General features: G+C 36.5%; 1 protein-coding gene across 6 annotated transcripts in view; it reads right to left on the bottom strand.

The window, feature by feature from the left end:
* The window catches only part of SNCA (synuclein alpha), a 154,751-nt gene extending 127,552 nt beyond the window's left edge, over positions 1-27,199 (bottom strand). The window contains exons 1-5 of one of the 6 annotated variants that reach the window (XM_042984189.1): positions 26,927-27,171; positions 25,219-25,364; positions 15,360-15,401; positions 7,215-7,357; positions 2,322-2,527 (exon numbers count right to left, since the gene is read on the bottom strand). In XM_042984189.1, the coding sequence (XP_042840123.1) occupies positions 2,435-2,527; positions 7,215-7,357; positions 15,360-15,401; positions 25,219-25,339 (399 nt within the window). In that variant the 5' untranslated portion in view covers positions 25,340-25,364; positions 26,927-27,171 and the 3' untranslated portion in view covers positions 2,322-2,434. Of the gene's footprint in view, positions 1-2,321; positions 2,528-7,214; positions 7,358-10,355; positions 10,421-15,359; positions 15,402-18,207; positions 18,342-25,218; positions 25,365-26,295; positions 26,372-26,926 lie in introns of those variants that run through there. The other 5 variants (XM_007074684.3, XM_007074683.3, XM_007074685.3 and 2 more) reach the window with 5 other exon arrangements.
* Positions 27,200-27,960: the final 761 nt, after the last annotated feature.

Below are 27,960 nucleotides of genomic sequence, written 5' to 3'. Positions count from 1 at the left end.
CTGCTAAGCAAAATAAGTCAGAGAAAGACAGATATGTGATTTCACTCATATGTGGAATTTAAGAAACACAATGGTTAAACATAGGGGAAGGGAAGAAAACATAAGATAGAAACAGAGAGGGAGGCAAACCATAAGAGACTTAAATACAGAGAACAAACTAAGGGTTTCTGGAGGGCCAATAGGTGGGGGGAAGGGTTAAATGGGTGATGGGCATTAAGGAGGGCACTTTTTGGGATGAGCACTGGTGTTATATGTAAATAATGAAACACTGGGTTCTACTCCTGAAGCCAAGACTACACTGTATGTTAACTAACTTGAATTTAAACTTTAAAAAATTGTAACTTAAAGATTTCAATGTTTTGCAAAGTTTTGATAAAATTTCTTATAAAAGAATTACCTCCTATTTGAATTTACTAACTACTTATTTTCTCCTCATCAGGGAACAATTGGGTTGATGAGATATATCATTCAATTCTAGTTCCATAATTGTGTAGTTGCATGCAAAACACAATTGGCATCTCATTTACCTTATTTCTATTCCTTTGAATTCAAGTAAATATATTTTGCCCTAGATTTTTGTGTTTTTTAAATATCTATTTTCTTTTGATAAAGCAAACACCCTCAACTATCTCCCTGAAAATTGGAAAACTAAAAGCCTATATCTGAAGGGGCAGAAATTCAAATTATTCTTACTTTTTAGAAACAAGAAAACTGATTATCATTGAAGTTTGGGAAATGACTACTGTATGTCATAATGAAAAAAATACATCTATTACCTTTATTCCTGTCACCGAAACATATTAATATTCTTTTTCCAGGTTTTCCATTGAATTACGAGGTGGAAATACGGCTCAGATAGTAGCAGAGTTTTAAAATGAAAACACCTTAGCTTGAAATCTTTCTACATATAATAGTATCTGATTCATGAAACTATCAAAATTATCATGTTCTTTTTGCAGGTGAAGGGACATTTGCAATAGGTGTTAGCCACATGCACAGTAAAGACTGATTCATAAAAGTATGGCTATTGCTTTCACGGTGCATTCACTGAATTTTAATTCACATTAAGCATTTATGAAGGAATAAGCCAATTTCAGAAATATGGTTTAAAGCTATTTGCTGGTGTGCCTTGAAGCAGTTCTATCAGACTCTTCCTATAATACATTTTCTAACAAACAAACTACTATCACAACTGGTTCTTTGAAGACGGAAATTGGATTTGTGGCCATGTACCTATTGCGGGGTTATAATCCTTACACATTATTAACAACTGGTCCTAGGACTCAGGTGGGAGAATTTTTATGTTTCTGTCTAAACAGCTAAAATATTGTGGCTGTTATCTCTATGTGTGTGAGGTAATTTCATGGCCTGCTGACAAAAACAAAATTTAAAGTAGAATATATATTGAGAGTACAGATCTCTCTCTCATTCTTAACAACAAGCATTTTTTCCCTTATGGTGGATATGTACTTTTTACAGATACATACACAGTCTCAAAGAGCAGAGATGCTCCTTTTTCCCCAGGGGTAAATATGTCAGTGCTATGCCAAGACCCCACATTTCTTGAAGGCTGGAGCTATCCGTGTGTTATCCACCTCTGTATTCCTCATGGTGCCCAGCTGAGTGTCCAGCACATACAAAGTACCCATTAAATGAATGAATGCTATTGAATTTTAATGAAAACATAACCATAAGCCTATGTTCCTTACAACTTCATGTACAATTATTGTGCACCTTCCCATTCACAACCTTACAAGATTAAGTGTCATTAGGAATCATGATTAATCCTTCCCGAACCCAGTGAAATATTATGAGATATAAAGAAAGTCCAACATAACAGATGTGTTTCCAAGTGGAAAGACTTCATGTAATATTAGTGGACTTTCATATGAGCTTCAAATATTGATTTTTTATATGCCACATTGCAAAATATTACTGATTATAGACATGTTAAAACAAAGAAATCAGATCAATTAGGTTTTTTCTTTAGTTACAACATGCTTTAAGCTAAGATTATGATGCTGTTAATCTTGACATCTCCTGTTACCTTGTTATAAACAATACACTATTAAGATTATACCTATAATAGGTATATGCTTCTTCAAAGAAATCTGAAAGATTGACTGTCACCTTTGGCTTATTTATGAAATCAGCATAAATGAGTTAGCTGATGTCAACATCCATCATCTGATTATTTGATTAGAAAGTCTATAATACTCAAGTGTTTAAAAATAAGTCTGCATCAAGCTAGACATCGTAGCTCTGCTAAGTCAAAGGAAAGTTAAGTAGAAGGACATTTAAATGTTATAAATTATGTCAAACCTGTTATTTTTCATTCCTGCTTTGTTTTACTCCTCCAGCACAAACTTGGTTAGCTATCTTCTTATGAATTAATGCAGGAGCACAGAGTATGCATGCTACTATCCATTTGAAATCAATATTTTCCAGATAAGTAGGCTGGAGCCAGTAAAAAATTCTTAAAATCTGATCTATTTTTTTCATACTGTTTAGGCACTTCACTCTGATTCTGAGGAAAAATAAAAACAGATGAACTTGAATATTTCAAGTATCTGAGGCTATAGATATTTCAAGCTTATTTCCTGAATGAAACCTATTAATTTCCATGCAGATAGTTCAATGCCTAAATGGCATGTGATAATGAAGCTGACTGCTGTACTATTTGTCAGGCAGTGGCTCTATAGGAGATGCAGAACTTTCACTCTCTATAAATTAAAATATATATATTTTACAAAAGTATAGACTTCAGGGACACTGAGGATCCAGCTCTTCTAGAGTATTCCAGAAAGCAATAAATAAACACTTATTTGTTCAGCAAGGATTTATTTAAGCAGTAACCACATGCAAAGCACTGTTGAGGGGTTGTAATGGAGTCAATGTAGTGACTAGCTGTATACTGCACACATAAATGTACTACAGAACCTCTTACTTGATTGTTGGTTTGTAATAGTCTTGGTATCAGCAGATAACTTGTTCTCAATAGAAGTAGTAAACAAATTTTGTCTATATAACTCTGTTTGAACTTAAAGATTGAGTATTTCTGCCAGTGCATTTGCAGCCTGTTTTCTACCATGCCAATCAAATAAGCTTTAGGAAATAAATTGTGTAGCTATAACCTCTGTGTGCACACAGGTAAAAATATAGATCAGTAGATGTATTATTCTAATGTATTCAGTAGAGGAGCTAATAATATTTGATAAAGCAAATTCTTAAAATTCAAGACATCCTATTTGTCCTTTAATCTAATGTCTTATAATTAGAAATTAGATCTAAGGATAGCTTCATTCATATGAAATTCAAATTCAAAATAATACTTACATATCTGTCATTATATCTCTCTGTTAACATCAAAAGGAGATAGAGTACACCAAAGCAAACATTCCCAAAGAAATAAATTTATCAAAAACCGGAAAAACCAAAATGAGCTACTGGAGCTCTTGATTAAAGAAAAAAAAAAAGGAAGAGAAAACACCACAGGGAGGAAATAAAGAAAAGAAGGAAGGGTGGAAGGGAGAAGGGGAGGAAAAGAAGGAGAGAAGGAAGGAGGAAAGAAATGGGCGGGCGGGGGGTGGGGGGAGATTTGTTCCACTAATCAGGGAGTAATGAGCCAAATACTCTCAAAAGGCATGAGGGCTAAACATCAATATAGCCACTCTTTTTGCAGTGTTCTTGATATTCAAGAGAAGCACCAACTGCCAACAGAATGGCACAGCCAACAATCCACTCCAACAACCCAGTAGTCCTGCTAATCATATCCCTCTTCCCTCCAGTATCATGAAATGAACCACCAAATCTTGTTGATATTACCTCCTACATAGTTTTCATATTAATCCTTTCCTTTCTCTTCCCCCACTAACATCTTAGAATATGCACTCATCTCCTCTTTCCATCATAGCCCACTAACTGTCCCTGGTTTCCACTCTTCCCTCCCTTTAATGTTTCCTGCCTGACAGGTAGAGACATCTATTCAACAGGCAAAATTATAAGCTGACATCCTTGCTTAAAAATTTTTAATAGGTTCCTTCATTCTTAGAATAAAGACCAACATTCTCAACCCAGCCAACCAGGATGTGACCTCCACACACCTCTCCAGCTCCTTCTACCTTATTTTCTGTGGCTCCAGCTACAGTCCATAGTCCCCTCCTACCACATGAGATTTCCTCATGTTGTTACTTTTGCCTGCAATGTTTTTTCTCCAACTTCCACTTGCTTATTAATTGCCAGCCATTTTTCTAGATCTCAGTGCAAACATCACTTCTTCAGGGAAGCCTTTGTAATGTTCTCCCTTACCCCTATTGCATACTAGCTGGGATATCCTCAGCATTATGTACTCCATAGCATTTCACAGTTTAGAACTGCATACATATTGTGTGGCAATTAGATGCTTATTATTAATCTTTGTCACTAGACTGTAAGCTTAATGAAGAGAAAAAACAGTGTATAGTTTTCTGACATACAGCGAGCAAGCATTATTTCTTGAGTGAAGAATGAGTATGTCGATGGAATCATTAACAAGTGGTTAAAGCTTTGATAATTTGCTTATTTCCATTTACCAGAATCATTTTGATCAGAGTTTGAATGATGAAATTACACTACTTCACAATCTCATAATGAGTAAATTGAATGATTTATCTAAACTCTCTAGCATTTGGGGGATTTCATAGATACAGCCACAACGGAAAGATTATTAGCATCTTTCTTGAGTTATAATAGAAACTCAGAACATGGTTGCTAAATTGGGCTTTAACAGTTTTCTGGTATAGTTTCTCATTATTTGAGAAAGAGTTTTAGGAGATTCTCAAAAGGTCATCCAGCCTGTTGGTGATAGAGCAGGGATGAAAATCAGCTATTTAAATTCTAGTTTAATTTTTTTTATAGAACTATACTGCAATTTCTAGGTATTATGGCTTCATTTTCATATTAAAAACTTGGAAGAACTTGTAAGTACACATAAGAGAAATATCTCCAAATGGTTAATTTTGTTATATCATTTAGATTTCTGCTTTAAAGTATGAAGATAATAGTAATATTTTTAGAAAAGTAAAAACCAAGCCCAATTTCTTAAGAAATGAAGCACTTTCATGCCTTATTTGCAATTTACACTGTAGGCCTTACGTAGGGGTGAGAAGCAGATGATACATGTTTCCCTGTTTTTTTAATATTCGGAAGCATAGAATTTTTCCAGTTATTTCTGGTTGTCCACAAGTCAGCTATAAAAGCTCAAAGGGAAGGTAAGTGATTAGGGAAGGGACATAGTGGATGGGAAAAGCCGTACTGGTATCCAATCAATTACAATTGGCCATGTGATCTTGGACTGCTCGCTTCCCCTCTGCAGATTTCACTTTCCCCATCTGCACAGAGAATTGGTCTAAATCATGGACTCTGTCTATTTATGGGCTTCCAAGACCCCCCTAAGCCTTTCATTGTGTATATTTCTGAGAAGAGAGTCCACAGCTTCTATCAGATTTGGCAGAAAAGTCTAGGACACCAAACAGGTTAACTGCTTCTGTTCTAATACCTGCGGTCCCTCCTAACTTTTGAAAAGTACTAAAGCTACAAATATAATTATAAATTGAGACAGAAAGTAGAAATTTGTATGACTATTATCACAAGAAATATGATTATTTGAAAAGCGTAATCCACACAAAAGAATACTACCTTCACCAGCCATACATTTCAGTGTAGGCTGAAGAACTTCACTAGAATCCCAGCCCAGATTTTCTATAACTAGCATAAGTTTCCCAGATGATATAAATACATGTGATAAATTTCAGTATGTCACAGGTTTTTAGTCCTGTGTTTCTAATATCAATGTTTTAATGATCCATCAAAGCAGGCCTGCTACATAGCATTGTATGGAGTGGAAATAACCCAGAGTAGTTTGCCAGCAAGTAAAGCTATTTTCTTATAGTTTTTCAAAATATCTATTCCAAAATCTCTTTGGTTATAACTTTCAGATAGTTGAATAGCCACAGTTGCTATACTATCCACATAATTATTAGATACAGAAATAAAAATCACTTTGCTTGTTTACTTATTTCCTTCCTTCTTTTCCTTCTTAATAAATATTCCTAATTATCTACTATGTGTCAGGTACTGTTCCAGATACTTGTGAAATATCAGTGAACAAAATCAATATATTCCACCCTCATGGTGCTTATATTTTAGGAGGCGACAAAGAAAATAACAACAGATATTTAAAAAAAAGTAAGTTATTCATGATTCTTAAAGGTGATACATGCTTTGGTATAAAAGGAAAAAAATAAACAGTAGGGAGACTGGGAATACCAGAGGTGAAGAGAATGACTCCAATCTCAAATAGTACAGGGTAGGCCTCACTGAGAAGGTGTCATTTAACAAGACCTGAGAAGATGAGGCCGTGAACCAAGTATACAACCTTGGGGAAGAGCCTTCTAGACAGAGAGAGGAGCCAGGGCAAGGGAGTTCTTGGTTTGTTTAAGGAGTAGCAAGGAGGCCATGGTGTCAGAGAAACAGCAAAAATGTCTGCTGCTGTGGTCTCGAAATTTATGAAATTTCATATTCCAGTTGACATCTCATTTTCTATCACTTACCTGTCAAAATGAAAGTCATAGTATCTTTTGTATATTCTTACTAGCGTCTCATATTTGTCAAGAAATGCATTCAAAGTTCTGAGAATTTTAAAATCACCCCAAAAGCACAATCTCCGGTTGGTATACAATTTAAGTCTCTTCGTTCCCACAAACATGTATTTGCAAATTAACTGCTATGCGATAAGCAAATGTACCATTTAATAAGAGATGATGTCATTATAAAGAAATCAACTAAAAGATCTTCATTTTGAAAATCTGTCATTTGGGCACAAAGCATTTGTTATGTTTCAACAAAGAGAGATTGCAAGACTCATAGCTAACGTGAAAGCACCCATTCTTTCTGAAATGTCATAGCTCTTTTCATATTTATTACATTTGTTCATTTCATTAACTTTCTTCCAGAAAATGAAACAATCATGATTACTGTACAGTTTTCACGGCATTTATCTGGATTAATGCCTCCAAAAAGAATGCACACATGAAGGTAGATCTTTTTTTTTTTTTTTTAACGAGAGGAGGGTGAGTCAGCCCTCCCTCAAATAAGCATCTTATTCTTGCCTTCCATGAAAATGCATTGTGATCCCGAGACTTTGCAAATGCAACATAAAATGTATGCAACCATACCTTGCCCAACTGATCCTTTTTGCCAAAGCCAGTGGCAGCTGCGATGCTCCCTGCTCCCTCCACTGTCTTTTGTGCAACTGCTGTCACCCCTGTCACCACCGCCTCACCAACATTTGTCACTTGCTCTTTGGTCTTCTCAGCCACTGGGATAAATCCAGAACAGCAGATTAACAGTGGGACAGTGGAACAACTGGGACTTAAAATAATTTCACTTCCACTAGCTGTTAACTTCTAAAGACCTGTGTTTACACATACCATAAATAACTGAGGTGTCAGAAGAAATAAAAACTACAGAGATTTTTAAGTGAGTGTCGTTTAGACAAACATTAAATCTTTGCTAAGATATGTTGTTGTAATCCTGCAAATATTAAAACGTGCTTCAAGTGTAATGATCACAAGTTGAAAGCCTTTGAGCGATTGAGGTTTGGCTAACATTTTATTAAGGAAAGTTTACAGAAAGCAACGATTCCAGGTGCAGTTATTATGAGATGAAGTAAGTATTTATTTATTTCAATTTCAACGCCAATTCTTTAATCTCACCGAGCATGCCCATTTTCACCATACCTTCCTAGTCACACAACACATATGTGCTCATGTTACCCTCTGAAATGAACAATACAGATGACATGAAACTATTTATAGAAAATCCAAAAGGCCCCACCAAAAGACTACTAGAACTGATAAATGGATTCAGTAATGTTGCAGGATACAAAATAAATCTATAGAAATCTCTTACGTTTCTATATACCAATAATGAAGCATCAGAAAGAGAAATTAAGAAAACAATCCCATTTATAATTGCGCCAAAAATAATAAGATACCTAGGAATAAACCTAACCAAAGAGGTGAAAGATCTGTACTCTGTAAACTATAAAACAATGATGAAAGAAATGGAAGACAACACAAGGAAATGGGAAGACATTTCACGCTCTTGGATTGGAAGAACAAACAATGTTAAAATGTCTATACTACCCAAAGCAGTGTGATGTGATCCCTTCAAAATACCAATGGTATTTTTCACATAGGCAGAACAAACAATTCTAAAATTGGAATAGAGGAGCGCCTGGGTGGCTCAGTCGGTTGGGCGTCTGACTTCAACTCAGGTCACGATCTCGCGGTCCGTGAGTTCGAGCCCCGCATCGGGCTCTGGGCTGATGGCTCAGAGCCTAGAGCCTGCTTCCGATTCTGTGTCTCCCTCTCTCTCTGCCCCTCCCCCATTCATGCTCTGTCTCTCTCTGTCTCAAAAATAAATAAACGTTAAAAAAAAATTTTAAATTGGAATAGAACCACAATGGACTCCAAATAGCTAGAGTAACCTTGAAAAAGAAAAGCAAAGCTGGAGGCATCACAATTCCAGACCTCAAGTTATAAAGTTATAGAGATCAAAACAATATGATACTAGCTCAAAAATAGGCAATTAGATCAATGGGACAGACTAGAAAACCTAGAAAATAATCCACAACTATATGATCAATTAATCTTTGGCAAAGCAGGAAAGAATATCCAGTGTGAAAAAGACAATCTCTTCAGCTATTGGTATTGGGAAGACTGAATGCAAAAGAATGAAACTGGACCACTTACACAAAAATAAAGTCAAAATGGATTAAAGACCTCAATGTGAGACCTGAAACTATAAAAATCCTAGAACACTGGCAATAACTTCTTTGACATTGGCCAGAGTAACTTTTTTCTAGATATGTCTCCTGAGGCAAGGGAAACAAAAGCAAAAATAAGCCACTGGGAATATATCAAAATAAAAAACTTCTGCACAGTGAAATAAACAATCAACAAAACTAAAAGGAAACCTATAGAAAGGGAGAAGATATTTGCAAATGACATGTCTGATAAAGGGCTAGTATCCAAAATATATAAATAACTTATAGAACTCAACACCCAACACCCAAATAATCCAAATGAAAGATGGGCAGAAGACATGAACAGATATTTCCCCAAAGAAGAGATCTGGATGGCTGACAGACATATGAAAACATGTTCATCATCACTTACAATCAGAGAAATGCAAATCAAAAGTACAAGGAGATAACATCTCATACATGTCAGAATGTCTAAAATCAACAATGCAAGAAACAAGTATTGGTGAGTATATGGAGTAAAAGGAAAACTTGTGCAGTCTTGGTGGGAATGCAAACTGGTGCAGGCACTGTGGAAAACAGGATGGAGTTTCCTCAAAAAGTTAAAAAAATAGAACTACCCTATGATCCAGCAATCACACTATTGCATATTTACTCAAAGAGTACAAAAACAGTAATTCAAAGAGATGCATGCACCCCAATGATTATAATAGCATTATGGAAGCAAACTAAGCGTCCATTGACTGATGAATAGATAAAGAAGATGCAATATATGCGATGAAATATTATTCAGACATAGAAAGGAATGAAATCTTGCCATGTGCAACAATATGGATGGAGCTAGAGAGTATAATGCTAGGCAAAATAAGTCAGTTAAAGAAAGACAAATGTGTGATTTCACTCCTATGCGAAATTTAAGAAACAAAGAAAATGAGCAAAGGGAAAGAAAAGAGAGAGAGAGAGAGAGAGAGAGAGAGAGAGAAATCAAGAAGCAGACTCTTAATTATAGAGAACTGATGGTCACGAGAGGGGAAAGGGGTGGACATGGGTTAAATAGGTGACAGGGATCAAGGAGTGCACTTGTCATGGTGAGCCCCAGGTGATGCACGGAATTATTGAATCACTACATTGTACACCTGAGACTAATATAACACTGTCTGTTTACTAACTGGAATTAAAATAAAACTTAAGCCAAAAAAAAATGAACAATAGAGTAAGGTATGGTTATGAAGAAATTTTAATCCTTTTATGAAACTTCAAGCGTCGAAACAGGGTTTGAAATAAAAAGATTGATTTTCAACAATTTTAATGGCAACAAAAGAGCTAGGTGTTTAGTATGAAAATGAAGTTTGTTGAGAAAACTTATAATTTATTTTCATAAAACAAAATACAATATGGTCATTCAGTAGATTTTTTTAATAAGGTAAAAATTTAGAGAAGACAGTGTAAATAGTTTGGGATTAGATTTGGAAGGAAAAACTTAATCTCATATCAAAATTTCTCTAAAACCATATCTGATATAATTGCTGTTTTAATCTTTGTATATTACCTCCATGCAATTCCCAAATAAAGGAAACTCCAATAAAAATGTTTGTTTCAATTAAATGAAGATTTCTATGAAAAAACAAAACACAAGATCTTCTGCTCTGTTAATAATCTCAAGGTTGATAGAGAAATAAAACAATCTCTCTTCATCTAAACCTTATAACACTTATAAAGTCTACATCTTGCATCTTTTATCTCCATTTATGTAACGTTTGCCTTCATTTTGCCTCATAAACTCTTTCTTTTCTGCTTTTCCCCCAGATTTCAAGAATTTGCGGTTTTGAGTGATACTTTTCCTCAGGCCCTCTCCTAAGCAAATAGAGACACTTTTTGGGGGGGCGGGAGATTATGTTTTAGGCTTGTGTACATCCTCTCCAGATAAGTCCCACCCCAAGGAATTCGATGAATTACACTGTCAGCTGTTAAGGTGGTGTGATATGCTAATCACATGATTATTGTACAGATTTCATGTCACTCATTGGAGGAAGCCAATGATTGAACAATGTGGACAAAGCAATTGGGTTTTGAAATAGCAGGTCATGGAAGTAAGGTGGTCTGTAAGGATAGATGCTTACTCTTCAGTTCTAGGCAACATGGCAAAATTGAAATGGCCCTAGCGTCTAAAACCAGGAAGAGTCCCCAGAAGATGTTGCTTGATATTTGCCTTTTGCCACTTCTAGGGATACCGTTGATGCCTCCTAACAAATAATGGCTATTCCCAATGCAAAGTTCAATTTCAGTGTCAGTGAGAAGCTGTACTGGAGATTTCATGTTTTAAAACATTTCCAGAATGTTGATCCTTTAAAAATAGTGAATTATGGGCTTTAACTTGTCATTTTTTTCTTTTCCAAGAACATCAATAGAAAATTTTGCTTGAAAAACGAACACTTTCTTGTTACAGTATCTCAAAGACAAGAATAAATTTTGATCTTTTTATAGACTCGTATTTTTTCTGCCAGCCGTGAGAGGTTATTTTTACAATATCTAGACCATGCTTTGCATATGTATACACATTAATTTACTTTTAATGCACATAAAGTTCACGGTAAAATGCACTTTGTACTTTATTATAATTCACCAGGTTTTATCATTGTAAGAATAAGTAAATTAGTTACATTACAAAATGACAGAGCATACCTGTAGCAATAATGGACACATTTTAAAAGATTTCATTGGACTTGATTTATCTAGTGGATTATCCACTGATCTTAAGCCCCAAGTCCCTCTCTTAAGAACATTGTTTCTCCGTTGATATGCCAAACAAAAGATGACAAAACAAAAGGAGACACATTCAAATTAGTCATTTTTCATCTGATAAATAATATTCATTTTTAAGGGAAAAGACCTCATAACCAGGATCAAAACAGATACTTCCTCCCAACTTACTGATAGTATAATATTTTATGTTTTCCCCCAAATGTGCCAGTCTTTCCCAATTTCTTTCATATAGTTCCCTCTGGCCAGGAGCTTTGATCCTTCTCAGATATCTCCCTATTTACTCAGCAAATTCAAACTGCTGTTAAAACCCACCTCAGATGTCCAATTCCATGTTAAAAACATTTCCTCCCAACAGGTGTCCTGTTCCTCCTCCTGTGATCTCATAAAATTTTAGATATATCTCTGCTATTGAACTTTGTGCCAGAATTATTCACTTCCCATTATGTCTATCCACCTCCATCAGTCTATTTGGAATTCATTAAAATCAGAGATCCTGTTATTTCTCTTTATATTATTTCACAGCAGACACCAATAAATTATTTGAATGCATTAAGAGAAATTTTGTGTATTCTGTAATTTATTCATTAACTTCAATCATTAGATTTAAGTCAAAAATAAAATTTCAGAAAGGAAATGTGGCACCAACTTTTCAAATAGATATAGTAAAACCAAACCTTGTTATTAAACACAATTATAAAGTTAAGAATACCTAGCTTTTAACAGTACAAATTATATATTTGATGAAAATAAATTTATATCATAAAACATTTTAATACGGTAATCTAAATTATAGCATGTGGAAATTGGCTGTGTTCATTATCATGTAATAAACTTTTGTTTCTAAGAATCAAAACCTTCAGAAAATCTCCAATAATTGGAATTTCTTTAAACCATACTTCCATGAGAAAAAAAAAAGTAAGCTTTTATCAACATTTATTTTACTTTTATGTTTATTTATTTAGTTTGAGAGTGAGAGAGAGAGAAGGCAAGCAGGGGAGGGGAAGAGAGAGAGGGGGAGAGAGAGAATCCCAAGCCAATTCCATACTACCAGCACAAAGCTAGTTGCGGGGCTGGATCTCACAAATTATGAGATCATGACCTGAGCAGAAATCAAGAGTCAAGACGCTTGAGCGACTCAGTCACGCAGGGGCCCCAATCAACATTTACTTTTTTTTTTTTTTTTTAATATTTATTTATTTTTGAGACAGAGAGAGACAGAGCATGAACAGGGGAGGCGCAGAGAGAGAGGGAGACACAGAATCTGAAACGGGCTCCAGGCTCTGAGCTGTCAGCACAGAGCCCGACACGGGGCTTGAACTCGCGGACCGTGAGATCATGACCTGAGCCCAAGTCGGCCGCTTAACCGACTGAGCCACCCAGGCGCCCCTCAACATTTACTTTTTTTAAGCACCTTCAAAGATTTGTCATTCAGTAAGTCCAGATTAAATATACTCTCATATTTTTCTATAACATAATGCATTAAGTTGACCACTACAACAATAATGAACTGAGATAAAAAAAGCTAGGGTTTAAGGTAGCGATTTTTAGATTTTATCATGAGATTATCTAACTGGGGGGATTTAGTTTTCTTGGAATTTTTGAGGTAGAAAACTCCTAGTCTAAGTAAGTTTATTGAAGCTGATATTTCTGCAAAAATAAGTAATGGGATGAATCTTGAGGAAATTTTTCCTTTCACATTAGCTGATAATGTTATATTCTATATAATAGTTTCTCATTTCTGCTTTAAGACCAATTCTTCTCCTTAACCATTGAGGTAATTATCTTATTTATCCTTACACTTGGAATTTGGATTTTATATTAAATAATCCTACTCATTACCTGATATGGGAGAAGGATGGTAGTATTTATTGCAGATTTATCCCAATGCATTCCTCCTGGTCAGACTACTTATGGCATTTTTGATATCTTACTATTGCCAGGGTAGTTGATTGATATAATGGCTGTGAATATTACCCACATCAAAATCATCATGGCCTTGCTGCTTAGCAGCATTTTCCATAGTGTTGTGTGGAACCTTGGTTTCATTCAATCCTAGTAACTATTGAAATAAGGTCAAATACATTTGAGAAGCCCTGGATTAAACTAAATTATGAAAACATCGTTACTATGGGTTATCTTAGATTCCTCAGTATGCTAAAGACATGATATGCAAACTTCTCAATATTATAAAATCAGGGAAACGTAAGGTAGCAGGCTAAAATGTTGCCTTATTGTACAAACTTCAGTAACACACACACACACACACACACACACACACACACACACACACTCATTTACTTTCTGCCATTCTGGAGAATGACACAGACTCCAAATTGGGCCACAAGCTTATCTGCTTTCTAAACTACAGGGATTCTTCAACTACCAACTGGAACACCACTAATCTAGCTATGCCCTTCAGATAGTAGTCTCCAACTGTCTGCTGTCCAGGTCATATTAAAATCATGCTTAATAACATCATATTTATGGAAAGGTCCCTACAAGGCAATACAGTTCATTTACTTGCTTAGTTCTGGGCATTACATATTGATTGGATTGCCAACACAGCAAAACAAACAGCATACTTTAATTTACCTTCTAGCAGAAACAGTTTCAAAGCGTTCTGTTTTAATTTTGCACCCTCACTTACTTATCAAAAGTATATATAAAATAGTCATATGAAACATTTTTCTCCACTATCTGTAAAAATGTTGTTCAAGATAGACCCAGTATACAGTGAGGATAAATAACACTTACATAGTACACACTACTTGCCTTCATTACTCTAGGTGTTTGTATACATTAATTCTCTTTATTCTTTTATAGATGAGGAAACTAAATCACAAAAAGGTTATGATTCCTGCAGAAAATCACACAGCTGATAAACGACATGCAGAAATTTGAACCATGGAAGTCTGGCTCCAGAGTTATGGGATCAACCACAATACTATACTAATACTCCCACTTGATTTTCCCCACTTCCATTTTTAATTCAGTAATAAGAACATGGTATATTTCTGAGACACTATTACACTTACTGCTTTCTGATCCTATGAATTATATTTCTCATTATATACCCTGTTTTACCACATCTGCCAAACAGCCTGGAATACATACAACATGAAACTGAATCACAGCAAGTCTGTGGGCTCTTAAGATTATTAAACTTCAGTTCCCCTATCATTTTTTTTTCTATTTCTAGCCCTATCATACTCCTCCTTCTCCTCATCATCACCATCATTTTCATCATTTTGATATTAAGTTATTATAATCTTCTAATAAACCTATTCAGATTCTTGGTGAAATTATGCCAAGTAGAGATAAATACAATAAATACTTCACTGATCATTCCAAGGGTGTTTCCATAAATGCTTTCTGAATCATCAAGGAAATGTTATACTGAGTATAGTTCAATGTCAGAATGTTTCAATATACTCTACAGAAAATTTTATATTAATGCTCGAAACATGGCAATACCTGTATGTAATTTATGGCAGCAGTTTGCCAAAATGTTATGTTGGTCAGAATATTCAAATGCTATTACTACCATAAATTAAACCTCTCTGGTCAATTCAGAGCCATCATTTTTGACAGTGAAATATTTTGTGTTTTATTTATTGATAATAAATATTGACCTACTGAAAATATGTAATAAAGAATTAAGGTTAAACAAAGTTGATGTTCCCTTAGAATGCTTTCCTATGAGCACAGTGGTTGCTTACAATTACATTCTGAATGATTAATGCTTACTAGTTTCCATATCATTCTTGGATATGAGCCCCATGGAGCTTACCTGTTGTCACACCATGAACCACACCTTCCTTGGTTTTGGAGCCTATAAAAAACAAATTTAAAACATATATAAGTCTCAAATTTTCCTTATATTGCTGATTAGCTAGCTTTAAATACAACTAATAAAAAAAAATTCTCAATCTGAAGAAGCCCATATGGAAAGATATCCTTAGGGGTTAAAACGAACAAACAAACAAACAAACAAACAAAAAACTAAAACAAGGAAATCCAGTAATCACACCACAAATAGAAGAAAGCAAAGCTAGCAGGAAGTTGTCTCCCATTAAATTTTAACCCCCAATTAAGACAATTTTTTTTAAGTTTTTATCTTAATTCCTGTTTGTTAACATATAGTGTTATATTAGTTTCAGGTGTACAATATAGTGATTCAACAATTCCATACATCGCTTGGTTCTCACTAAATGTTTACTAAATATTTTTATGAAAATATATAAATAAGGCATTAAGTGAAATTTGGATGTATCATATTTAAACTTACATTTTGCTAAACAGTCAAGAAAAGTATATTTAATAAAATAATTTCAAAGTAGTTAAGAAGTTTCAATTTGAATATATTTACGGACTTCCAATAAAGATAAAACATAAAATAAACTATAGCATTGTAGTTGAGAATGTACTTTTTCCCCAGAAATAAACCCACACTACATGGCCAATTAAACTATGAAAAAGGAGGCAAGAATACACAATGGGAAAACACAGTCTTTTCAATAAATGGTGATGAGAAAACTGGACAGCTACATGCAAAAGAGTAAAACCGAACCACTTTCTTACACAATATGCAAAAATCAAGTCAAAATGGACATCAATCCTTGCAAGATATTTATGCATATGTATCCTGAAGTAGTTAACAAAAGCAAAAACAAACTATTGAGACTACAGAAAAATAAAAAGCTTTTGGCACAGCAAAGGAAGCTATCAGCAAAATGAAAAGGGAACCTACAGAATGGGAGAAGATATTTCCAAATGATATATCTGATAAGGGGTTAATATCTAAAACATATAAAGAACTTATACAACTCAAGATCAAAAACAACAAATAATCCAATTTAAAAATGGATACAGGATCTGAATAGACATTTTTCCAAAGACATACCGATGGCCAACACATACATCAAAAGATGCTCAACTTCACTATCATCACGTAAGTACAAATCAAAATCACAATGAAATATCACCTCACACTGGTCAGAATGGTGACTATCAAAAAGAAAGAAATAAATGTTGGCAAAGATGTGGAGAAAAAGGAATCCTTGGGACACTGTTGGTGGGAACATTAATTGGTGTAACCACTTTGGAAAACAGTATGGAAGTTCTTCAAAAAATTAAAAATGGAAATACCATATGATTCAGTAATCAACTACTGAATATTTACCTGAAGAAAACAAAAGCATTAATTCAAAAAGACATATGCATCCCTATGTTTATTGTAGCATTATTTATAATAGCCAAGATATGAAGGCAAGCTAAGTGTCCACTGATAGATATATATACATACATATATATATATATATATATATGTGTGTATATATATATATATATATATATATATAATGGAATACTACTCAGTCATAAAAAAGAATGAGCTCTTGCTATTTGCAACAGTATGGATGGAAAATAGAGGGTATTATGTTAAGTGAAATAAATCAGACGGAGAAAGACAAGTACCATATGATTTCACTTATATGTGGAATCTAAACAACAAAACAAACAAACAGAAATGGACTCATAAATACAGAGAACTGGTGGATGCCAGAGGGGAGATGGGTGGGAGATGGGTGAAGTAGGTAAAAGGGATTAAGAAGTACAACCTCTTCTAGTTATAAAATAAATGTCACAGAGATGAAAAATACAGCATAGGGAATATACTCAATAATATTGCAGTAATATTGTATGGCAACAGATGGTTGCACTTAACCGTGGTGAGCACTGAGTAATGTATAGAGTTGTCAAATCACTATTACAACTGTGACTAATGTAACATTGAATGTTAACTATATTTCAATAATAAAAATTAAATTAAATTAAATTTTTTAAATGTGGGCCCTGGGTTTAGATTTCTTGTATTTAAACCTTTGTCACAATAATCAAATATACATCATGTTGGTTAACATGAAACTAAAGGAAATATACATATAAAGTTCTTAAAACTGTGTTTAATACATAGGAAATAGTAAGAAATCATTATTATTATTTTCATATAATATTTGTAAAGGGATTTGCAGGTTAAATATAGGACAAGTCATTAATCAAAAATTCACATAAATGAAATTGTGCAGTTATTAAATATATAAAAGGATACAAGATAATGTTTTATATATATATGTATATATATATATATATATATATATACACATATATATATCATAGGATGTGTCAATGTGTTCGTGTATGTACACGTGCATATTTTACAGTCAATGTTCACTTTGCACAGTACTGTGGGATTGTAAGGTGAGCATGCATAAGCTGAGGTGAAGCTGTAGAAAGTGGTCTTAAAAAATCAATGAAGAAAACGACAATTAATTGGTGGTAAACATTACAATTGTCCCATGACCTTTAAATGTTTTTTTCAAAACATTAAAAATTCTCATACTCACTTATAAATTTATAGGGAAGTGAAAAACTAGCAAAATCTTTACTTTGTTTACTGTAATTTAAGACATTGAGAATTAAACTGTTTCATTTCTTTGTAAAAAAAAAGTTTATCAAGAGCAGTTGAAACAGTGCTGCTGTCTTCTCATTGTATAGCTTTCTATATGGAGTGAGCATCTTTCCTAAGTCTTAAATTGTCATACTCTTTTGTAAGTTTAGATCAGTTTCCAAAATGTTACCCTTTTAGCATCACGCTCTATCTCTGACCGTTCTTCTAATATGGGGTACTTTTGCAGCAGCACTTCCTCTGGAACATCTTCAACTTATTCATGACAACTTCTTCCATTTATTCAGTCAGCTTGGATCAGTTCCACTGGCTATCTATTGCATCTCCTGAACAGTAGCAGTGTCACCATTCCCAAAGTCAGCTATTTGTTGTATAAATAAAATATTTTTATTCAAATTTTACTTCAGCCATTTTCACTTCATCTCTTTGCTGCATTTCCATATTTTGTGGCCAATTTCTTTTTTTCAACTATGCATTTTGCGAAATATCACATGGGTCTATCACTGGGAGAAGCAATACAGCTAGAGGCTTTGCCGTCTGTATGAGCTGAATAGCAGATGTACAATGACCAGTCACTGAAAAACTTTGAAAGAAGTGATGTAACTTGATCATGGATTATAATGGGTCTCTGTTGTTTATGTAGCATTTTGTGGGCTGAAGGGCTAGGAGCAAAGTTTGTAATGTATGTAATCATAGTATATGCACTATGGTAACAGAAATTCCAACTGTGTTGTGAGGGACTGGTATTATTCAACTAACTGTGGTGTCGGAAATTTCTTGCATCCTGGAACTATACAAGGTGAGAACACCTTTTATTTAAGAGAATACTTCTTATCACTACTACTCACTCCTTGTACCCCATATTTTTAAAAACGACTATTTGAAATAAATGTGTAACAGTTGGTCTGTGGTCTTTCCTCTCTGCCTGAGTAATAGCTGAGAATTTGACCTTGGGCTAAATCACGGAATGTATCCTGATTTAAAGATAAATGAGAGTCTTAACGAAGTTGCTTCATATCAAACCAATCACCTGTGGTTTGCTGTCAATTGTTTGTTAGTATCTGTAATTAATAATTAACATTTTATTGATGAGTAATCTGTCATTGAAAACCTATAGCTACAAAGTAGGTACCAAGAGGCTAAGTGACTAGTAAACTGAAGAGAGGCCAGTGCTGATGGCTTGCATGAGCTGAGGTGGCCAAAACTATCCCATCTTATCTCTCATGACTTCACAAAGGCACAGAGTGGAGAAGGTTGAAAGTAATGCCTAGGAGTTGCAAGAACTCAAATATACTGCTATTGTACATGTTATGTTGACTCTGTCAACTTGATGCATCTGGAGCATATTGTGATTTGAGAGCTTGATATTAATCCATGCTCCTGACCATTGCTGCTTGCTGAACAAAGTGGCATTGGGAGAGTTGTGAAGATAATTATTTTGCCTTTACAGTTATAATACTTGGCATTACATAAAGAAAATGAATGTTTTTTGCTTTTCAATTTGACTCTATACTTATAATGTCTGACCCATTTGATTGAGATAATTGTTATTTATTAAACTGAAGTATATTGATTGAATGTTTGTATACAAATATATCACAAATGAAGAAAAATCATAAAATAACACTGATTCTTATGGTAGTTCCTCACTTAGTTAAAAGGTAGTTGCCAAAAATATATTATAAAGGAATAAGATTACTTTCATCTGTAGGCTTAAGAAAACAGTGTGCTAAACATCTTCAGCCACACTGAAATTACAAAACTTTCTCTAGCCACTTCCAGTATTTCACTCTAGCTACTGATGAGTTTTGTAATGAAGAATGAAAAGATGAAAAGAAAATATGTTGGCAAAGTAATTATTCTGTTGGACAGCTTGTTTGATAATAATAACCATGGCTCCTATATAAAAGTGTGCTTTACAAAAATCCTCAATGAAATGTTAACAAATCAAATCTAACAAATGTAATAAGAATTATACTCCACAACCAAGTGGAATTCACACCAGGTACACAAGGTTGGTTCAATACTCAAAAATTAATTAGAGTAATCCATCACATTAACAGGGTAAAAAAGACAAGTCACATGATTATATCAATAGATGCAGAAAAGGCATTTGACAAAATGCAACATCTATGTATGATTAAAAACCTTTGGTAAACTAGAAATACAAGGGAACTTCCTCAACTTGATAAATATTTCCAAAAAACCTACAGTTAACATCATATTTCATAGCAAGAAACTAGAGCTTTCCTACTAAGATCAGGAAAAGGACAAGCATCATACTGGAAGTCCTAGCCCGTGCAACAAGACACAAAAAGGAAATAAGAGGTATACATATTGGGAAAGAAGAAATAAAACTGTCTTCATTCACAGATGACATTATTGTCTATGTAGGAAATCCTAAAGAATCAACAACGACAAAAAAAACGAAAAACAAAACAAACAAAAAAAAAACAACAAAGAAGCAATTATTGTAAGACTGCAAGATAGAAGGTTAATAAACAAAAGTCAACCACTTTCCTATATACCATCAATGAACAAGTGAAATTGAAATTTAAAAACACGATACAATTATCTTAGCACCAAAAAATACTGAAACACTTAGGTAGACATTTGATAGAATATATATATAAGATCTGGATGAGGAAAACTACAAAGCTCTGATGAACAAAATCAGAGGACTAAATAAAAAGAGGTATGTATATTCCATGTTCATGGATGGGAATACTCAATACTGTCAAGATGTCAGTTCTTCTTAACTTACTCTATAGTCCAATGCAATCTTAGTTCTTCCAAATTTGATGTATATTTCAGTGCAATCTTTTTTTTTAATTTTTAAATGTTTATTTATTTTTGAGAGAGACAGAGACAAAATGCGAGTGGGTTGAGGCAGAGAGAGAGGGAGAATCCGAAGCAGGACCCAAGGCTCTGAGCTAGAGCTCGAACTCATGGATTGTGAGATCATGACCTGAGCTGAAGGTGGATGCTCAACCGACTGAGCCACCCAGGTGCTCCTATTTCAGTGTAATCTTAATAAAAATCTCACCAAGTTATTTTATAGATATCAACAGATTCTAAAGTTTATGTGGAGAGCAAAAACTATAGATATCAACAGATTCTAAAGGCCCAGAATAGCCAAGATAATATTGAAGTCAAATAATAAAATCATAGGTCTGACACTATTTGCCTTCAACCTACAGTAATCAAGACAGTGTGATAATAGCAAGAGAGTAGACAAATAAATCATTGGACTAGAATAGAGAGCCTATAAATAAAACCACATAAATATAGGCAACTGATTTTTGACAAAGGAACAAAAGCACTACAATAAAGCAAAGACAGTCTTTTCAACAAATGGTGCTAGAACAACTGGACATCCACATGCACAAGAAGAAGGAGGACGAGGAGAAAGAGAAGAAGAAGAAGAAGAAGAAGAAGAAGAAGAAGAAGAAGAATGGGAAGGAGGACAAGGAGAAAGAGAAGAAGAAGAAGAAGAAGAAGAAGAAGAAGAAGAAGAAGAAGAAGAAGAATGGGAAGGAGGAGGAGGAGGAGGAAAGAAAAGAAAGGAGAAGAAGGGGCAAGGAGAAGAAGGAGAAGAGGAACAAAAGAAGTAGGAGGAGGAGAAGGAGGGGAAGGGAAAGGAGGGGAAGAAGAAGGAGGAGGAGAAGGAAGAGGAGGCAGGGGAAAGGGAGGACAAGAGTCTAGACACCACCTTTACACTCTTCACAAAAAGTTAATGCAATAAAGATCATACACCTAATTGTAAAACAAAACTATAAAACTCCTAGAATAACATAGGGGAAAACCTACATGACCTTGGGTATGCCAATGACTTGGAGATATAACACCAAAAGCACAACCCATGAAATAAAGAATAAATAAGCTGAACTTCCTTAAAATTAAAAATTTCACCTCCATGAAAGAGTCAAGAGAAAAGCTATGGACCGAGAGAAAATATTTGCAGAAGATATGTCTGAAAAGGAACTATTATCCAAAATATATAGAGGACTTTTAAAACTCAGTAAGAAAATAAACAATCAGATTAAAAACCAGACCAAAGAACGTAACAGATACCCCACCAAAGAAGATATATAGATGACAAATAAGCTTATGAAAAGATGCTCCACATCATTTGCCATCTGGGAAATGTAAATTAAAACTATCAGACACCACTGCATGCCTCTTAGAATGGTCAGAATCTAGAAGACTGAAACACCAAATGCTGGCAAGGATGTGGAGCAACCAAGAATTGTCATTTACTGTTGGTGGGATGCAAAATGGTCCAGCCACTTTGGAAGACAATTTGTTACGTCCTTATAAAATTAAGCATGTACTTATCATATGATCCATCAGTAGTGATCCTTCCTATTTACCCATAGGAATTGAAAACTTACATCCACTCAAGCCCACACATGGATGTTGAACTAGAATTTTTATTCATAACTGCCAAAACTTTGAAGGAACCAAGATGTCCCTCAGTAGGTGAACAGATGAACTGTGATACATCCAGACAATGGGATTAATATTTAATGCTAAAAGGAAATGAGCTATAAAACCATGAAAAGACAAGGAAGAACTTTAAATGCATATTACTAAGTGAAAGAAGCCAATCTTAACAGTCTCTATACCAGCTATATGACATTCTGGATATGGTAAAATTGTGGAGACAGTAAAAAGATCACTGGTTACCAGGGGTTGATAGAGGAAGATGAATAAATGATGTACAAACAATTTTTAAGACACCAAAAATATCTAGATGATACTATAATGATGGATATACTTCATTATGCATTTGTCCAAACCCAGAGAATGTATAGCGCAAGGAGGGAATCTTAAACTATGGATTTGGTTGGGGTGATCATAATGTGTCAGTGTAGTTCATTAATTTTAATAAATGTACCATTCTGGTGGGAGATGTTGACCATGCGAGAGGCCATGCATGTGTGGGGCCAAAGGGTACATGAGAAACTTCTGCTAGTTGCCTCTCAATCTTGCTGTGAATCTAAACCACTACAAAAAAAAAGTCTCTTTTTTTTAAGTGTACTGTATCACTCATGTGTTTTGTTTTATTATGACATTCTCACAAAAACTCTGCAAGGTAGTTGCATTTATCTAAATCACATTGTTACAAATGAAGAAATAAAGCTCATAGATGGTAGTTAAGTTTTATAGTCTTCTGAAGGCAATAAATGACATAGCCTGGACTAGATTTGAGGTTTGTCTGACATCAAGTCTATGTTCTCTCTACTTTTCCAGGACTCAGCAAACTGCGGTCTATGGGCCCAATCGACTCACCACCTGTTCCAGTAGTAAGATTTTACTGGAATACAGCTAATTATTGTCTATGGCTGCTTTCATTACCACAACAGCAGAGTTGATTAATTCACACAGAAATCTTATGGCCCAAAATAGTTACTGTATAGCACTTTACAGGAAAAGTTTCCCAACCCCTGACCTACATACTGTGTCTTCTTAGGGTGAGTTTTCATCCTAAAACCTCTGTTTGAGTTCAAATTTTAATTATCCTTCAGGACACAACCAATACACAATTTATAGAATGCACTATGTATTAAATATCATGATAAATACTGAAGATGGTTTAAAAATACATGTGACATAAAAAAATTATAATTTTATATTATAGTGTCAGAGTAAATAACAGAATTAATCTCTAAGAAATAAAATCATTCTATTTGCCCAAACTCATAGTTGACAATGAAAACAAAGTTTCCCAGATGATGAAACGTGTTTATTACCTAGCAAAGAGCAATGTATTAAATTAATATTCAGTAGTTTCTGGACTCACTACAAACAAATGGCATAAATACCAGCATTGTAAAAAATATTTAAAGTTACAAAATTATAAACTAAAATCAAAAAGTATTTCTAAGTATACACTTTTACAATTTAGAAAACTGAGGACAAGTATAAAGATATCGATTATCTGCACATCACTGATTCCGTATTCCAAATTTCATCTAAAAAGATCTAATTCACACTTTACAAAACCACTTGAAATTAAGTCATCACTTTTTCCTCTTGTAACACTCTTTAGTTCAATGGTTTTCTGAAAATATGTCTTAAGATAGAAAAAGAAGAACTTAACTGAAGATTTGCAGTAAACTCAAGCCAATATAGAGTCTATGGACAATGAGAAAAAATAACATGAGAAGCATTTTTAAAAATCATTCCAAGTGTAACTCTTCTTCAGTGCATCCACGTTGGAGAGACAGTGTATCTGTCCTTCACCCACCGACACAGGCATAGTGCCCTTCGCCGCCCAATACGTTCATCCTCCACCTTATGCATACCCTGTGCTACTGCTGCTACAGCTACCACCAGAGAATGTGGAAGAGCTTGGAGGAGCAGAAGAGAAAGGGAGAGGCAGAATGGGCCGAAAGTGAGCGTGTGCCTGTGGGCATGTGTCCATGTGGACGAGTGTTTGTCTATGTGTGTGTCTATTCCTTCCCCAAAGAAGCCGAAGGGATTTACAAAATAACACTCAACCAAGCACCGTTCAAGATAAGAAGAGCGTCAGGATCTGCATGAATACTACTAAGTGGCAATGTGGAACAAGTAGAAATAAGCACTCATCTCATTATTTAGTATGTGTGCCATTTGACAAATATCTCTGAGATATTAGTAGCAGGCATCAAGCACTTTTGGGGGTAATTAATCTTCAGTTTACCAAGTAGTCGCAAGGATGAACTGTACCAAAGATTTTTCTGTCCTTTCCTTTTTTAGGGCCACAGTAGGTCTCTTTTTACATATCCCAGGGCCATATCAAAAGGTCTTATTTTAAAATGTGAATACACTAAAATTTGCCAATATTATTCATGATGATAAAAAATCAAAGGTCTATGAATGATTTCGATTCTTAAAAATGTTAATTATTTTTTGAGACTGACTTTTCAAAACTTTTCCTGAGATATAGTCACTTATACACAGAAGCATTCACACCAAACAATGAAATCAGCTGAGAAAACAAATTTTCTTCACTTTTTTACTATTGGCTCTAAATATACGCATTTATCTACTCACACAGTCCCCTGACTCAGTTTATCCTTTTGACAAGTGATGATGCAAAAATGAATCAAGCAAGAAATACCAGCCTTTAGAGCATCAATCATCATAACCCATCAGTCATAAATAAACATCAAAATGATATTTGGGGTTTACCTACCTACATAGAGAACACCCTCTTTTGTCTTTCCTGCGGCTTCTGCCACACCCTGTTTGGTTTTTTCAGCAGCAGCCACGACTCCCTCCTTGGCCTTTGAAAGTCCTTTCATGAATACATCCATGGCTAATGAATTCCTTTACTCTACACTGGAGAACACAAAATATAATTTCAATGAGAACTTGTGAGCAGAATATAATAAAATTAGAACCACCCAAGGTAAAAACCACAGAAAGATCAGTATAACTCCCAAAAGTGTGTGACACTTTTAACCATACTCTTATTTCAACCACTGGGTGGGGAAGGGGGAGCCTTTTTTTAGCTTTTGCATTAAAAATTTAGCATTCCTCATCCATCTTGGCTAGTAAAAGTCTAGCTGCCCAAACATGGATTAAGATGAATCATCTAGTTGTTCTTAATGTATCTTCGAAGTGTAGTTGCATGAAAAGATGGACCCCTCTTTGAACTTCCCAGAGTCCAAAGAGCGACAAAACAAGTTAGAAGTATGGTTCAGGGGCACCTGGGTGGCTCAATCTGTTAAGCCTGTGACTTCAGCTCAGGCCATGATCTCACAGTTTGTGGGTTTCTGAGTTCGAGCCCCAGGCGGGCGTAGAGCTCTGTGCTGACAGCTCAGAGCCTGCTTCGGATTCTGTCTCCCTCTCTCTCTGTCCCTCCCCCACTCACGCTCAAAAATAAACATTAAAAAAAAATCTTATAAAAATAAAAATAAGTAGGGTTAAAAGATCACAGGAAAAGAAAATGAAAAGAAGCTAGAGGCATGGGGTCGGAGTCAGTCTTAAAATGAATTCCAGAAGAGGGCTTACTGGTTGATCCCGGAGAAGGGAGGGAAGAGAACTACTCACTCTGGGTGTGGCCCAACCTCAGGCCCACAGCGAGCCCACCCGCACCCATTCTAATCTACCCGACCATCCACGCTCGCCCCCAGCTATCTGCCAGGAGCAGGCGCCGGTGCACACTCGGGAGCAGTCTCCTGACTCGCGCCTGCCACCCGAGGGGGCGTTCTCCGCGCGCCTGAATTCACCACCCACCAGGCACCCGCACCTGTTAACCCCTTACCACCTGTTGACCTGCCTTCCCTGCACTTCCATTTAATCATTTGCCAAACGCAGCTTGCTTACTTGACCGAGAACGCTGAGAGGGCGGACTGGGGGATTTAAGGTAACAGAGAAATAAAAGTTGGCACCTCGCGCTCCATCGAGCATCCTCGCGTTTCCCCAGGGGAAAAGCGCACCCCGGAGCAGCAGCCTAACCTCTCGGTCTTTGGGGATGAGAAGAGCCGAGTCGGAAGCGAGAGGTCAACTTACTTTCGTCCAGCTCGCTGGAGAGATAGGGACCCACCTCGGAGAGACTTGACCCAGCGGGTCCTCATTGCAGCACCACCTCCCCCCTCCCAGAAGCGCACGACTCCTCTCCCCCGGGTTTCCCCCAGCATTTCCAAAGCTGCCTGTTCAGATCCATTGGTCCTTACCTGAGTGCCTCCGATCCTCAGAAGTACAATTCCTCCCCACCCGCCCCTTACACAAAATTGTTCAAAACAATTCCCCGATGTTATTTAAATGGAAAGGGGGAGGATAAGAAGCGCACAGGAAGGGAGGAGGCGGCACCAGGACCGGGGTGGTCCCCAGAGGAGGCTGCCGTCAGCGCCGCCGGGTGATGAGAGGCTGGGGGCGTGGGAGGCGAACCCACGAACCTGTCGTCGAATTGCCACTCCCCGTCCCCCGCACAATTGGATCCGAGAGAAAGAGGCAGAGGGTCGGAAGGGAAGGCGGGGAGAGAGCGCCCAGGATGCCAAGGGCCGGCTCGGTCCTCGGGTCCGCCCTGCAGCTAGCACACACCTCGCCCCTCGTCTCGGCGCTGGGTCTCTCACCCCTTCGCTCGGGTCCCCTCTGGTCGTCGCGGTCTGCCTCCTCTTCCTCTCTCTCCTCCTCCTTCTCCTCCGCTCGCCGCCCCCGCAGCTGATTTGTCAGCGCCTCTCCCCGCCCTTCTCCCGGCGCTCGCCGCTTTCCCAGCCGCGTGCACTTCACTCCTCTGCTCGGATGGGGATGGGGGCGGGGGGAAGGCCGCACCTCCGGCTCCAGACGCCAGCCTGGGCCCGGCGGGTGGGGGTGGGAGGTGGGGTAGTCTGCGCTTCCGCTCTAGTTCAGGATCAAGGGGACTCTCCTGGCGATCGGGAGCTGTTAGGCTGATGTTTCTCCCTCTTTCCCACCCCCCCCCCCCTTCGCTGTCTCCGCCTTCCCCTCTGGTTCCTCCCTGGACCCCCTTGTGGGAGCCAGCCTGGGGGAGCGGAGGCCTGGGAGCTCCACCGCCAAAGATAGAGCCATCCTCTTGGGAGGCTACCGAAGGAGGCAGGCGGCGCAGGAAGCCCTCCCAAGAAGAGCACGTTTCCCTGGGATCGCTGTGATTTTTATTAACGGCCGTAGGACACAATGTTTAAGATGCTTTTGTTCGAACATCCTTCAGATCTTCCCTTGCTCTTAACGTCAGGTGAGCTCGAAAGGGTCCGGCGGATGCAGAGGAGACTAGTAAGGAAGAGTTACAGGTTGAGGCAGGAGGAGGCTCTCGGAGTCCTCTTCCCACCCCACTGTCACCATTTTCCTGTCCACCAATCAGCGGCTGCCAGACGCCGATTTTTTTTTTCCCCCATCCGTGGAATACGGAATCAATATTCCCCAGACGTCGATATCAAGCGGTCATAAGGTTTTTCGTTCTCGAAATGGAATTTAC

This window comes from Panthera tigris, chromosome B1 (assembly GCF_018350195.1).
Source record: "Panthera tigris isolate Pti1 chromosome B1, P.tigris_Pti1_mat1.1, whole genome shotgun sequence".
NCBI classification, from domain to species: domain Eukaryota; kingdom Metazoa; phylum Chordata; class Mammalia; order Carnivora; family Felidae; genus Panthera; species Panthera tigris.
The sequence above is the reverse complement of the archived record's forward strand: the minus strand, read 5'-3'. Positions and strand labels throughout refer to the sequence as shown.